The 15919-nt window shown below is 52.7% G+C and overlaps 1 protein-coding gene across 1 annotated transcript; it reads left to right on the top strand.

Moving 5' to 3' along the window:
- Positions 1-279: 279 nt before the first annotated feature.
- On the top strand, positions 280-15667 carry DNAAF2 (dynein axonemal assembly factor 2). Its single transcript, XM_064422791.1, has 3 exons — positions 280-2779; positions 12224-12370; positions 14472-15667. Exons 1-3 carry the CDS (start codon positions 383-385, stop codon positions 14946-14948), a joined length of 3021 nt encoding a protein of 1006 aa, XP_064278861.1. The 5' UTR covers positions 280-382; the 3' UTR covers positions 14949-15667.
- Positions 15668-15919: the final 252 nt, after the last annotated feature.

Here is a 15919-nt window from a genome sequence, read left to right as displayed (position 1 = left end):
GATACGGGCTCTGAGGGGACAGCAGGGCGGGGAGGGAAGCGGGGTCTGCCGAGGATTTAAAACTGCTCTGTGAGGGGATGGCAGCGGAGCTCGGAGCTGTGGCATGGAGAGGGACCATACACTTTGCAGAGGGATGAGGAGATGACGGGGGAAAACCATCCCTGCTGCTGCCAGGAGGCCACTGCGGGCAGGGAAAAGGCGAGGCCGGGCCGGAGAGGCCTCGGCCCTGAGGGCCCGCCCGCCATGTTGTTTACCGTCTCCATAGCAACAGCAGCGCCGGCGCCGCCATCTTGTTTACCGTCACCACAGCAACGCCCGCCATCTTGTCCGGCGCTCCCCCAGCAGCGCTCCCGGCCGGGCCGAGCCGAGCCGTGCCGGGACCATGGCGGGCGCAGGCCGGCTGCACGACCTAGACCTCAGCGCCGAGGAGGCGGAACGGCTCCAGCGCGCCTTCCGCGACGAGCGCTTCCGTGCGCTGTTCGCGGAGTACGCGGCCGAGCTCGCCGACCCCGAGCAGCGCCGGCTGTACGAGGAGGAGGTGGCGGCGCTGGAGCGGGAGCGCGGCGTGGAGGTGCGCTTCGTGCACCCGACGCCGGGCTTCGTGCTGCGCACCAGCCAGGAGGGCTCCCGCCGCTGCTACATCAATGTCTGCAGCAACCCGCTGGTGGGCGAGCCGCGGGCCCGCGCCGAGCGCGGCGGGCAGCGCTGGGAGCTGCCCTACAGCCTGGCCCCGGGCCGCGAGGAACTGCGCCCCGCCGGCCGCCGCCGCCTCCTGTACGACGTGGTGTTCCACCCCGCCGCGCTGCGCCTGGCCGCCCGCAGCGCCCGCTTCCGCCGCCTGCTCCGCGACACGGCGCTGGAGGCCGTGGAGAGCCACTGCGGGGTGCGCCTGGACCGCAACAACGCCGCCGTCCTGCGAGGCGTCTCCTACAAGGGCGTCCCGCAGGCGCCCGTCATCCGCTCCCCGCTGCCCGGCGGCGCCCCGAAGCCGCCCGAGGACGACGAGTCCCCGCTGCCGCCCTTCCCCTTGCCTGCCCCGCCCGCCGCCGCCACCGGGGGCTGCTCGCCCGCCGCGGCCCCGCCGCCCCCCGGCCCCACCACGCCGCGCTGGAGCATCCGCCACCGCTCCTACGTGGACCTGCAGGACTACCGGCACAGCCGCGACTCGGCGCCCAGCCCGGTGCCGCGGGAGCTGCTGGTGACGGTGGAGCTGCCGCTGCTGCGCTCGGCCGCGGAGGCGGAGCTGGAGCTCCGCGGGCGGGAGCTGCGGCTGGACTCGCGCTGTCCCGCCTACCGCCTGCGCCTCCGCCTGCCCTACGACGTGGACGAGAGCGCCGGGCGCGCCGCCTTCGACCGGGCCCGGCGGCAGCTGCAGGTCACGCTGCCCGTGGTGCGGCCGGCCGGAGAGCGGCTGCAGGGGGCCGAGCCCGGCGCCGGGGGCCCGGCAGAGGCAGCCCCGGCAGGGGCGGGCGGCGGAGCGGCTCCTCCCCCGGAACTCGGGCCTGGCGGCGCGGAGCGCGGTGATCCGCCCGCCGAGCCCCCGGCTGAGCTGCCCCTAGACCCACTCTGTGACCCACCCGCTGAACCCCCGGGTGAACCTCCCGCTGATCCAGCCTCTGACCTCCCTGCTGAACCCGCCCCTGATCCAACCTCTGAACCCTGCACTGAACCCGCCCCTGATCCAACCTCTGAACTCCCCGCTGAACCTGCCACTGATCCGACCTCTGAACCCTCTACTGAACCTGCTGCTGATCCCATTTCTGAACCCCCTGCTGAACCCACCACTGATCCAACCTCTGAACCCTCTCAATCCTTTGCTCACTCCCTTGCTGAACCTGCTACTGATCCAGCCTCTGAACCCGCCACTGATCCAACCTCTGACTTCCCTGCTGAACCTTCCACTGATCCCGTCTCTGAACCTTCCACTGATCCCATCTCTGAACCTTCCACTGATCCAGCCTCTGAACCTTCCACTGATCCAACCTCTGAACTCCCTGCTGAACCTTCCACTGATCCATCCTCTGAACCTTCCACTGATCCCATCTCTGAACCTTCCACTGATCCAACCTCTGAACCTTCCACTGATCCAGCCTCTGAACCTTCCACTGATCCAACCTCTGACTTCCCTGCTGAACCTTCCACTGATCCCATCTCTGAACCTTCCACTGATCCAACCTCTGAACCTTCCACTGATCCAACTTCTGAACCCCCTGCTGAACCTACTACTGATCCATCCTCTGAACCCTTTGCTGTCTCCCCTGCTGAACCTTCCACTGCTCCCATCTCTGAGCCTTCCACTGCTCCCATCTCTGAACCCTCCACTGCTCCCATCTCTGAGCCCCCCGCTGGTCCAGCCGCTGACCCCCGCTCCGGGCCCTTCCCCGAGGCCCGGGGCCCGGCCCTGCCCTGCTCCGGTGCCGCTTCCCTCACGGCCGGCCCCGAGCCGGCCATGCCCTCCGAGGCCCACCCCAGCGAGATGGCCGCCTGCCCTCCCTTCCGTGCCCGGCAGGACGAGGCGTCCCTCACGCTGCTGCTGCAGGTGCCCGGCATCGAGCCGCAGAGCCTGCGCGGGGCCGTGGGCAGCCGCCACTACAGCCTCCGCTTCCGCGCGGGCAGCGCGGCCTTCGCCCTGTTCCTGCGGCTGCCCGGCGCGCTGCTGTCCCCCGAGAGCGCCGTCAGCGTCTCGGCCCACAACGCCGTGCTGCGGCTCGCCAAGGCCCCCGGCAGCACCGGCCTCTGGGACAAGTTCAGCTTCGGCCCGGAGCCCTCCGCTCTGCAGGTAACGGTGCCACGGCTGGGTGTCGCCGGGCCCGGTGTGGCGGCTGGGTGCTGGCTCTGCTGCTGCCTCCTCCCAGAGCTGCTCCCGGGTGGCAGCGCCGGGACCTGTCTCGTACGAGGTCACGCCGTGGAGCTGGCAGCTTCACCCTTGGAATTGGAGTGACTTCTGCCTCCTGTACAAAGGTGTTTCTGAGGGAAGTTGTGGCGATGAATGAAAACGGTGCCTGTGTTCTCTATGTCCTTGGTGCTCACTTTTACGGGCCTGTAAATGGCTCGTGCAGCCTGCTCACACAAAGAAAGCTGTTTATGATACACCAGGCTTACACACGTGTGCACACACCGTCATGAAGTGTAGGGGAGTGTCCCTGTGTCGGTGTTTTGGGACAGAATTCCCATTTACAGCCACAGGAACCCCCCCCATTGTTCAGCCAGAGCAGAACAGCAAGCAGCAGCTGTGAACTGTCCCGCTTTGCTGGGGTAAATCATCACCTGCTCTGTCTGAATGTGATCCTAATTAGTATTTTCTGGTTTTATGGGTTGTTGGGCAGTGATGTTCCCGTGGTGGGGTGGCTGCATCCACTGTCCCCAAAGGGATGCCCACCTTGTGACACAGTCCAGAATCACTCACACAAGCTTTGTGGAGAGCCACGTTTCCTCTGTGAGCTCAGACTTGCAGACAGTTTCTCATGAGCAGGGATTAAAGCTGCACAGTCCTTGTGCAACCTTCTAGCCATGGGATTTGGAGTTTGGCTGGAGTTGAGAGCAATAAAACCCTCTGCAGTTTGGATCACGTGCAGTGGGATTGCATGTCCAGGAAGCTGGCAGGCTGCAAGCACATCCACTGGGATGGACTTGGCTTGGAGCAGCTTAATTGCTCCATCCCTCCAACTAGAAATGACCTGTGCATGATTTTGAAAGATATTTATCCAATTAGTGTTTGTGCAGCTGAAACCACGGTGAGTTTCCCATTTAGCAGCCACACACCTCTTACAGCAGCAATTCCTGTGAAGGAGGAGCTGATCATTTCGGGGAAGCATCAGAGATGATGAATTTATGGAGAACCACCCACGCTGGGCTGTTTGCAGAGCATTTCCTTTGCTTTTACCGGAGCAGGAGCCTGCGAGTCTGTGCACGTGGGGCCACAGAACACTCAGGGCTGCTGTTCACTGCCTGCTGCTGCCACTGTGTAAACTCCTGCCTGTTTTCTGTGCAGGTACTGAGGCTGCCCAGGGAGTCCCCATCCCTGGGAATGCTCAGAAAAACCTGTGGATGTGGCACTTGAGAGCATGGCTTAGGGGTGAACTTGGTGGTGGCTGCACTAGTGGTTGGAAGTTTGGTGTGTGGATTTGTTACTGCAACTGGAGGAGCATTTTTGTGATTGAAAGGTTTTAAAAGGCCACCCAGTAATGGGATTTTTGCCTTTGTGGGTTACAAAAACCCCTTGGATATGCTGATTTTATTATAAATTGCAAAATGTTTTGGGTGGAGTAGGAGAAGGAGATTGGGCATTAGTCATCAGCTTCCTGGCCATTCATCCACAGCAGACTCCAAGAGATTTTCCTGGCCTCCAGTCCTTTTGGACACTGGGCCTGCAAATTGAAGCAGGAGAAATAAACTGAAGTCATTTGTCCTGTTTGCTTTTTTTAAAATCTGTGCTATTTCCCCAAAGTGCCTGAGAGCTGCACTCGCTCAGAGTGAAGGGAGAAAAATGAATATTTAATTAGAGCCACTATTACTTGCTGCCTTCTGGCCATTAACCATTTGTTCCTGGTCGCTTTTCTTCTACTTATGTTGATTCCTTCAATTTGTCTGAGGCCACCTTGGGGGCTTTTCTGCCTTGAGTCTCATTCTGTAAATCAGAGCTGTGGTGCTTGCACTGAGACCTGGAACGAGTCACATCAGTCACTGCAGAGTGCAGAGCAGTCTGTGCCTGAAGGGAGCTTTGGGGCTGAGGCGAGCAGGATCTTATCCTGGAGCAGGAATTTTATCCAGGAGTAGGAATCTTTTCTTACAGTCCTGGAGCAGGATCTTATCCTGGAGCAGAAATTTTATCCTGAGCAGGAATCTTATCCTGGAGCAGGAATTTTATCCAGGAGTAGGAATCTTTTCTTAGTCTTGGAGCAGGAATTTTATGCTGGAGCATGAATTTTATCCTGGAGCAGGAATCTTTTCTTACAATCCTGGAGCAGGCATGTTATCCTGGAGCAGGAATCTTACTCTGGAGCAGGAATCTTTTCTTACAATCCTGAAGCAGGAATCTTATCCTGGAGCAGGAATCTTTTCTTACAATCCTGGAGCAGGAATCTTATTCTGGAGCAAGAATCTTATCCTGGAGCAAGAATCTTATCCTGGAGCAGGACTTTTATCCTGGAGCAGGAATCTTTTCTTACAATCCTGGAGCAGGAATCTTATCCTGGAGCAGGAATTTTATCCTGGAGCAGGAATTTTATCCTGCACCTCCCAGTCTGCTTGTTGGTCATCTCCTCTCTCACAGCAGCGTTGCCAGAGGATGGTGCCTGGCAAAAGTGAATCCTGGAATGGTTTGGGTTGGGAGGGATCTTAAAGCTCAAGTTCCATGGACAGGGACACCTTTCCCTGTCCCAGGTTGCTCCAGGCCCTGTCCAGTGTTTTTAACAGCTATGGAATTCCTGCTCTGCTCCGTTCTGGGAAAGCCAAGGGTTGCTGTGGTGTTCCATGGAACAGATTATTCCTCCCTGGGTTAGTTCAGAGTCTGTCCCTCCTCCTTGTCCCATGCCATGGTGGCTGTTCCTCGTTGCCCCATGCCATGGTGGCTGTTCCTCTTGTCCCATGCCATGGTGGCTGTTCCTCTTGTCCCATGCCATGGTGGCTGTTCCTCGTTGTCCCATGCCATGGTGGCTGTTCCTCGTTGCCCCATGCCATGGTGGCTGTTCCTCTTGTCCCATGCCATGGTGGCTGTTCCTCGTTGTCCCATGCCATGGTGGCTGTTCCTCGTTGTGCCATGCCATGGTGGCTGTTCCTCTTGTCCCATGCCATGGTGGCTGTTCCTCTTGCCCCATGCCATGGTGGCTGTTCCTCCTTGTCCCATGCCATGGGGCTGCCTGCCCACATCACTCCCATTAATGCCAATTCCTCCTTGGAAGCTGCTCTGATCCACGTGCTGGTGGAAGAACGAGTTGAGCTCATCCTCAGAACACCATGCTTGCAAGAGAACTTCAAGAGCTGCTTTTCCTTTTGTAGTCAGCAGTGGCTGAATCCCTGTGCTGGAAGAGGATCTATTTAGAGCTCAGTTTCCATAGATGCCGAGCACTTGGAATTCCCACCCCAGCAAGTGCCTCTTTTCAGGAAATCTTTGCAGTGCCCTGCTCCTCCCTGGACTTTAACTGTGAGGAGTTTCACTCCTTGGGCAAACCAGAATGTCCACACTGCAGCTGGACTGGATGATCTTGGAGCTCTTTCCATCCTCTTGATTCTATGGCTGGTTATGGCGACCAGAAATCCTATAAAAATAAAGATTCCATGTTGTGGGCTTAGGGTCACATATTTCAGGGGTTCAGAAGCCACCTTTTGTCACTGCACTGGTGCTCAGTCGCTGCAGCAGAGACCACAGTGCTGATCCTTCTTCAGGCCTTGCTCCAGGCCCTGTTTTCCCAGGGAATGATCTCCTGACCTGGAGAAGCTGCCTGATTTCCCCACTGCCAGGATCTCTGCTCTTTGCCTCGAAATTCCAGCCATGGGCTGTGCTCTCCCCACTGCTCTTCATTGCAGTTCACCCTCTATAACCTTCTACACCTTTTGCTTAAATCCTGGGAATTCAGGCCTGGGAAACTCCAGCATCAGAGAGTTCCCCTTCATTTCCAGACAACACAGCCTGCGGAGAAAATGATGGAGGAGGAACTGTTGGGAGTTAAATAACCATTAATACAATTTGTGAGCCTGCCAGGCAGGGCTTCTGAGAACATGTCCCAGTGTGTCCTGGTTTATGGTAGTGCTGGAGCTGGGCAATTAGGAAAATTGTGCCTTTGGAAAGCACTTGGAATGTCTTGGAATGTTTGGCCTCCTGGGGTTAAATGCTCGATTCCTAAGAGAAATAAAAAGCAGTTTTCTGGGGGTCTATTGAGCTGCTGAGACTTGGGGGCTCAGTTCTTGGAGCATGTGAAACAATTGGCAGGGAATTCATTCTGCAGTTCTGGGGTCGTGTGTGTTATTTTCATGGGATTAGAAAAAGGCTGGTTCCTGCAGGAATTCCCGTCTGGGCTGATCCACACCCTTCCTGCCCTCCTCAGGGGCCTGCAGTGGGTTTGTTCAGAGGATGTGTGCTCATTCCTCTGGGCAGTTCCCCCTGGGTACCCCTGGCTGGGCAGGGAGTTGCAGCCAGCCCATCCCTTTCCTAAAAGACCCCGTCAGATCTCGTGGAGAATATTAGGATTTAACTCACATAAACCCCCACGGGGCTCCAGAGAACAGCAGGGAGCAGAGGAAAACAGAGGAAATATTTCCTCTGCTTTCCTATGCATTGCTTTTTTCTTTTTTTTTTTCCCGCTACATTTACAGGCTGAAAAAGATTATATTGAGCATTCCTGAGGAGTTCATGGTTGGAGCTGGGTCTGAGTTAGGCTGTGTGTGAGGGATCCAAATGGGAATTGCTCAGAGATAGGGAAGTTTTGTTTAACTTTCCTGGAGTGTTGAGGCCTCCATGCAGGATGTTCTACATGGGAGTGATTTTTCTGCTTGGCACAGCCACCAGTGCCTGGTGAAGGAGACCCTTTGGAAGCTCCTGCTGCTTTTTCCTTCAGAAAGCAGTGGGTAAAAAAAACGTGGAGCTGTTGAAGCAAGTCCAGAGAAGCCATGGAGCTGCTCCAAGGGCTGGAGCTGCTCTGGAGGCAGGCTGGGAGAGCTGGGAATGTTCCCTGGAGAGGAGAAGGCTCCAGGGAGAGCTCAGAGCCCCTGGCAGGGCCTGAAGGGGCTCCAGGAGAGCTGCAGAGGGACTGGGGACAAGGCATGGAGGGACAGGACCCAGGGAATGGCTCCCACTGCCAGAGGGCAGGGATGGGTGGGAGATTGGGAACTGGGAATTGCTGGCTGGGCTGGAATTGCCAGAGCAGCTGTGGCTGCCCCTGGATCTCTGGCAGTGCCCAAGGCCAGGCTGGACACTGGGGCACCCTGGGACAGTGGGAGGTGTCCCTGCCATGGCAGGGCTGGCACGGGGTGGGATTTAAGTTCCCTTCCAACCCAAACCATTCTGGGATTCTGGGATGATTGAGTGCCCCTAGAAGAGGCTGGGGCCTGGTGAGGTGATCTGGGCTGCTCCAGCCTGGCCTTGGGCACTGCCAGGGATCCAGGGGCAGCCACAGCTGCTCTGGGCACCCTGTGCCAGGGCCTGCCCACCCTCCCAGCCAGGAATTCCCAGTTCCCAATCTCCTATCTACATTTCCCTACGCCACTTGTGTGGAGCTGGAGGTGGGAGAGCTCTGTTGCTGCTGGCACTGGGACCACGTGGAAATCTCCCCAAGGACTGGAAATGCCCCCTTGGGCCATGCTGGGCTGTCCTTGTCCTCTCTGAGCTCAGAATTTGAGCTCTTGTGGATAAAAGTGTTCCTTGGTTGGCAAGTCAACCAAGCATGAAGCCCTGAGAGCCGTGTTGGGACGTGTCAGACGTGGATGTTTCAAACCTTTGCCACCTTTCATGGAGAAATCCATCCTGGAGAGCTGTTTTGCTCTCATTTCCAAGCTATTTAAAGTCATAATTTTCAATTTCCAAGCTACTATAAAGACTTATTGTAATAGTCAGGGGTTGCTTCTAAGAAGATGCTGCTGGAAACTGGGGCTGTTGAATGTAATCCTCCAGCAGTTTATTTTTGGTTCAGTTAATTCTGTGTTCAGCATTTCAAGACTCTTGGCAAGTTTTTTGGGAGGTCAGAGAAGGACAAAGAAGGAGAACACAACAAACTTATTATTTCACATTTTTCAAAGCAATCCCTTTCCCAAGCTACATTAAGGACCATAATTAGTTTGCTTCTGCTATAAAACAAACTAATTTCTGAATAGTCTTTAATTGGTAGCTGCATTTTGGGAATACCATGACTACACAAAACAGTTATGTCAGGAAACATTATTAACCTGCTGATGAAGCTCATCAAAGCTTCTTTGGAGCTGTTTCATCTTCGCAGTCATGAGCACCTCAGGAAAGTTTTAATTTCACTACAGGTACCAAAACTTTGAGCTTCAGATTCTCAGCTCTCAGAGCTGGTTTGTGCTGGGATCCCACAAATGCAGAGGTCAGGAAATCCAGGTCCTTTCCCATATTGGCTTCAATTGTTGGGTGTTGATGAGAGAGGTTGTGGCTGCCCCATCCCTGGAAGAGCCCAAGGGTGGTTTGGATGGGGTTTGGAGCAGCCTGGGACAGTGGAAGGTCCCTGCCTTGGAGCTGGATGGGATTTAAATCCCTGAGATTCCCTGATCCTCTCATTACAGGAGCCACCAAAATAATTTAAGCTTGAAATCTGTCCTGCTTTTCAAACTTGCAGCCTGCGTGGGAGGTAACTCTGGATGGAAAGTGTCTTCAGTTTGGAGGAATTAAAGCAGAATAAACCCATTTGGGTGCTGAGGGAGCCAGGAGGGGAGCAGCTCGGCTGTGAGACACAAGGATGGGTTTGAATGATGAAGTGTTCCAGAAACCACAGTCAGCCCTGCTAAGGTTGATGTTAATTTGGTCTCAGTTTAGTCACAGGGAAAAATGAATGTGTACCAAACAGCAGATGACAGTGTGTGCAGGGAAAAACAAATTAAATTCAAAGTTGCTAAGAGAGCATCATAAATACCAGAAAATAAACGGCTGAAATTGAAGAATTATTTTACAGGGTCATTGAAATCAGCTGCAGATGGTTGTCCTCTGTTTGCTCTGGCTTGGAAGGCAGAGCAGGCTTTAGAATAAATTCCTGAATCATTTTTTTCCAAGGTCTGTGCTCTGATAACATCTGCAGTAATATAAATGCCTCGGTGTGTGCTCCCCGTGAATGCAAAGTCTGAGTTACAGTGCCTGGTGGAACAGGCTAATGATAATCACCTTCCTGATAACAAACACACCCCAGGTCCTTGATTTATGGCAGGCCGTGGGTAGGGATGGGATAACATGGTAAATACTTCTGGGAATTCAGTGTTGGGCTGAGATGAAACTTGGAAAAATTGGTTTGGGCAGTGAGTCAGAATTAACGGAGCAGCAGCACAAGGGGTTACTTTTTATCCTCATTTAAAGCAATGATTAATCACAGAATTGTGGGATATTCTGAGCTGGAAGGGACCCACAGGGATCATTGATCCAGCTCCTGGCCCTGCCCAGACCCCCAGCATCCCAGCCTGGGCATCCCTGGCAGCTCCTGGAGCTCTGGCAGCCTCGGGAATGTCACCATTCCCTGGGGAGCCTGGGCACTGCCAGCACCCTCTGGGGAAGAGCCTTTCCTGATAATAGACCTCCCATTCAGTTTTTGTTTTTAAATTGTATTTTCTGTGAAGAAATCAAATTCTTTTGCTTTTAATCAGGAAGAAATTCTCCAGAAAGATTCAGGGTGTTTGTTGCCAGATTTCAAAGTCCTGATTGCTCCGAGGAGGAGAGGGAGGGTGTCCCTGACACAGCCACAGAGGCGGATTTTCAGAGGGAAAAGAGATTATTTTCCTCATTTTATGGAGGAAAAGTAGGATGGGACTTGGTGCAACCTGGTCTAGTGGAAGGTAATGAAAGGTCCTGAAATAAATCCCATGGCAGGAGCTGGAATGAGATGAGCTGATGTCCCCTCCAACCAAACCACGCTGAGATTCCTGACTTGGATTTTCAGCTGGGTGAGGAGGGTTGTGCTTTGCTGTCCTTGGACGTGCAGGCAGGGCACCAAAATCCCAAATCCCCTGCAGGGAGGCTGAGCAGTGTGTGCTCTGTGGGCCAAGCAGCCCAGGGCAGAGCTGGGAATGCTGAGCTGCCCCAGGATGGGGTTCAGGAGCTCGTGGTGCTGCACAGATTTTGTGTCTGCAGCCCCTGCCTTGTTCTGAACTCTGCAGAGCATTTCCACAGCCCGAAGCTCTGGCAGATCCCTCTCTGGCAGGCAGGAGAGGATGCAGCACGAGGGAATACGAATTTTAGGCTTTGCATGCAGAAATGCAAGAAGGCGGGATGTTCTGAGAGGGTTTTCAGTCAGGGCAGCTCTGCTGCACTTTAATCTCTCCCCAAACCATCCCAGCATCCAGTGCTGGCTCTTTGCCTGGATTCTAATCTTTCTGGATAGAAAATGAATCCAATCCTCTGCCTTGGAAAACCAACAGTACGTGTGTTATGACTTTCCATATTGTGATTTCTAATTTAACTAGTGGAAAAAATAGGACTCTGGCTTATTTTTGCAGTCCTGGTTTGTTTTTTTTTTTTCAAGATGACAGTTAAATTTTGTACCTCAGACACAATGTGACATCTGGCTGTGCATAAGGCTCCATCCACAGGGGGCCAAAAATGTGCAGAATTGCCTTTTTGCTTCTTGGTCTGCAAGATGTCAGTGATAATTGAATTTAACTTTCGCTGGATTGACAAGAAGGTTGAACTGGACCGAGAAATTGAAAAGTATGACTTAATGTGGAAGGTTTGCAACTTGTCCCTGTTATTTCCAATTAAATAGAGAAGGTAATTCCCAGAACCTAAACCACTGCTCCAGGTCAGACCATTTTTATTTTGTCTGCCCTTCCCCTCAGCCTGCACAGATGATGTGTGAATAACACAAGGACAGGGAGAGCTCTGCAGTTCTATGAAACAGCCCCTCCAGGATATATTTTAGGGCCTTTAATTACCTGTAACTGATTTAAATCTCTAAACCCGTAGCAACACGTTTCAGGTTGTTTATGGACAGCCTGGAAACACACCCCAGGCTGTGTCTCTGCCTGTGGATACCTCTCCTTTTTGTTTTTTTTTCCAACTGGTTTGTCTGCACGGAGATCGGAGCAGCCTCAGTGCTGGGTGTGAATGGATCAGCCCTGAGGGTTCCAGATCTGATCCTGCAGTGAAGATCCTGCAGTGCCCCTCCAGGGAGGTGTTTGTGTTTCCCTGTGTCCTGTTTTGCCAGGACACAAACCCACAGCAGTCTGACACCTTCCTGGGCTTGAGACAGGTGGAACGAGGTTGGTACAGATCATTTTTCAGAGAGAGTCTGCATCTATGTATTAATCACCCACCCAAAGAGAGAAATAATATTTCCTTTCTATTTGATACGATGCAGATTTGCACTTTCAAGCAAAATTAGCTGAGCACTGGTTTTAATTCATTTCACCTCATTCTTTGAATGTCTGGCTTAGAATTTCTCTGTCGAGACTTGAGTGTGCTGTGAAACTTGGGAATTGCTGTCCTGGCTTTCTTTGCAGTGACTTTTTAGCCCCAGTACCCCTGAAGTGTAGCACAAAAAGAACATAACCTGCTGTTTTCTGTCTTTTTCTTTAGGAGAGATTGTTTGTCAGCGAGGAGAACGTTGATGGATTTCTAGGCACTGCTTTCTGCCCTTCCCCTTGCTCCCAATCAGCACTGGAAAGCCAGCCATTAATTGAAGTGCTGGATGTTACTGAGGACAGAATTCAAATCAGGGTGGAGGTAAGGATCCAGCAGCAGCACAGGCTGATTTATGTTCTTCAGCAAGATCCTGTCAAATCCCACTGAAACAGCTTGGTTCCTGTTTTGTCCTGAGGAAGCAGGGAAAGCCCAGGACTGGAAATGTCACTTTTCAGAAGTAAAACTTGTCTTTGTGCCATTTCATGTGACCAAAGGATTGAAACCTCCTCTGTTTCATTTGGAAGGTGCAGAGCTGTGATCCAGTCATTTAAAAAGTGCTTTTTCCTTGCACCCACTCAGCCTTGTACAGGTAGAGAAATCCTAGAGGGTTTTGTCTGGGAAGAATCCTGCCTCATCTTTATTCAGTCCATGTATTGGAATACTTGGTGGGTTCCTGTTGTGTAGATAATTAAACATGAGGCTATTAATCTTAAACACTGGTCTCAAATTCAATCCTTGTAGTTTGAGGCCTCACTCAGGCTCTCCTTCCCCTGTCCAGAACAAGCCTGGCTGTTTCTGGGATCTGCCAGGGGATTAAACTGGCAAAAGAGATGGACACATGAAGAAATCAAAATGTTCATTTTGTCAGGAACAAAATGTGAGGCAAACCCCCCACATTCACTGGGATTTCTGGGTAGGCACTGCATCCAAAATTCCGATTAAACTCTTCCTGAAGGAAGCATAAAAAGCAGAAGGAAGCAGGTCCTGCTGTGGCCATGGGCTGGAGGCTGCAGCTGGGTTAATGTTTAGCTGGGTCACTGGGAGGCGAGCTCAGAGGAAGCACACGACCTCTGGAGCTGGGCTGGAGCCTGAGCAGTTCCCAAAGATAGGGGATCCAGCTCAGCTCTCACAGCTGCTGTGGGCTGGACATGAAAAATTGAAATTCTAAGTGTTGGAGAGCAGATGAGTCCCTTCTGGGAGCTTAGGGCAGCTGAGATAGCTTAAATCATCCCATTCCTGCTCCTGTGTGGGGCCAGCAGTTGGAGTTTGTGGGAAATAAAGGTAAGAGGATTTTTAGAAAGTTGTGAAAGTAGGTTTTAAAAATAGAAAGAGTAGAGAATTTAGAGTTAGTTGTAGTTGTAAAGTTTGAAAGTAGAAAAGGTATAATAGTATAGTAAGTAAGGATATTAAACAATAGTTTGAGTTTTAGATTTGGTTAAGGTGGATTTTAAGATTGTAGAAAAATATGTTTCATGTGCTATTGGCTAGAAAGTTTTTTAAATGCTCTGTAACAGAAAAATCTTTGCCACTAACCAGATGTAAACTATTACCATCTTTCAATTATCTCAACCATATAATAAGACTGTAATACCACAATAAAACTCAAAACCCATATCCCAGCAGTCCCATCCCATTTATACAATCTCCAGCACAGAGCTGATGATTCCTGAGGGTCCCTTCCAACTCAGGGCATTCCATGACCCTGTTCTGTGGGAGAGCTGTCCCGTTTGGAAAGGACTCACTGGTGTTTCCTGAGTTTCCTGTGGTTTGGGGCTGTGAGAGGGAGACTCTGTCTCTGATTCCATGAATCCAGCTGCTCTTGGATAGATCCTGGCTGCTCCTGGCTCTGCACTGACAGGGACCTATGAATGACCAGCTGTTCTTTGCCAAAACTCCCAGAAATGGTGAAACGGGGCAAGTGCTGTTTGGACAGCACCTCTCCCAGCTCCTCCTCTCCCGAGGCAAACTGCAATTCCCAGGTTAGCCCCACAGGCCAGGAATTTCCCTAACTGCAAGGCTCCAACCTTGCAACAAGAGCTGAGATCCCCTGGCTGGTTCTGCGGCCGCTGGGATTTGGGGATTTGGGGATTTGGGGATCAGGCTGGGTGTGGTGAGTGGCTGGGGCTGGAAGGGGAAGCAGGAAACCCTGGGGAAGCAGAACGACCTCCCTGCCCCTCATTCCCACACACCAGACAAGAGCAGGAAAACCTCAGCACCTGCTCACTTGGATTCTGGAAGGAGAATCCTGGAAGGAGAATCCTGGAATCACAGCCTGATTTGGAACCTTAAGGATCCAAATCAGGCTTCCAGGGACACTTCCCACTATCCCAGTGGAGCTGAGCTGTTGGAGAAACAAATCTCTCGTGTCTTTGCGTGCACAGTTTGTTCCAGCTACAAAATAATTCATTTATTTCCTTGACAGCCACAGGAACGTGAGGGACAAGGAGCACCTGGCAGCTCAGGGGGAGCCCACAGCCACAACCCCGAAACCAAGGCAGAAACAAAGCGTCCCGCAGCCGAGGGAGCTGCTGCAGGATCCAGCCCAGCTCCCACAGCCGCAGCAAGGGGAAGAGCAGGCTGTGCCTCACCCCATTGTCTGCAGCACGAACCTCCTGCCACCGGCTCAGCGATTCCCGGCGGATCCGGCCGAGCGCAGCCCGATTTAGAAAGTGCTGCAGCAGCAGCAGGCACAGCCCCGGGCCTGGGAGCAGCAGCAGGGCTGCAGGGCCGTGGGGATGGGCCTGGGGAGCAGGGGGCAGCCCCGGGGCCGGGCAGCAGGGCAGGGTCCCCCGTTCTGCGGGAGGTGAACCCCGAGGACGGCAGCGTGCGGCTCCTCCGCGAGCACCGCGCGCGCTGCCCGCTGCGCTTCCACAGCCCCCTGCTCTACGAGCTCGACTAGCCTCTTTTGTTTCACCATTTCCTTCTCTTGTTCCGTGCCTGTTCTGACCTCCACGTGCTGCTGCAGGACATAGAACCCACGAGTTCTGTGGTGCACCAGCAGAACTTTCCATTCTTAACAGTTTAACAATGTTCTAATCGCATCCACGGTAATAATTTTACTTGTAAGAAAAGTTGCTGTTGGAGGTGACTCTGAACTCCTGGAAAAAAAAAAATGTATCTTTATTGTTTACATAAATTTTTTTATTCTCTTCCCACGTTTCAGGGATTATTTGTATATATCCTCAGTCTAATGGCTCCCTCGGGAATTGAGCAGTAGTCATCATTTTCCAAACCTTTCATTTGGTGATAACTGCGGGATTAGACTCGCAGTGATTCTTAGCAATCAAATGAAATTTCTAATTACCCGGAGAAGTTCTAATTAGTCTCCTAGAAATAATCAACATTTATACCCTGTATTCCATCCCAGTGCTGTGCTTCAGATCTGCAGCACCCAGATATCCCCCAGCTGAACAAATTCCATTGCACAAGAACATCCTCTGGGTGCATGTCTGCTCTGAAGTATTTACAATTGGTGAAACGGATTCTCTTTAGCCAGATTTAGATTTATTTTTCTCAGTTTCCCTCGAGTTTCAGCGTTTCTCACCTCCCTAAAGCAGAATAACCAAGAGAACACATCTAATAATAAATTTCCTGTTCCCCTTTCTCACTGCTGCTGAACCAACTTCTGTTTTTGTTTGAGAGGTGCTTTAATTTTGCCTCGTTCCAGGGCTGCTCTGTCACATTTCTGTGTGAAACACCAGTTTGTGTGTGTGGTTTCAGAGTTCAGCAGCAGCCACAGCTGCTCAGGACAGCTGCCCTGCCCTCCCAGGTGGCACGTCCTGCTGGAGCTTTGCTGGGCTCAGCTTAACCCCGGCAGCTTTTTGGGACAGGTCTCCGAGGGTGAGGCACCAGCACAGCTTCAGCAGCAGC

The sequence above is a fragment of the Passer domesticus genome, chromosome 6, assembly GCF_036417665.1.
Source record: "Passer domesticus isolate bPasDom1 chromosome 6, bPasDom1.hap1, whole genome shotgun sequence".
NCBI lineage: Eukaryota > Metazoa > Chordata > Aves > Passeriformes > Passeridae > Passer > Passer domesticus.
The sequence above is the reverse complement of the archived record's forward strand: the minus strand, read 5'-3'. Positions and strand labels throughout refer to the sequence as shown.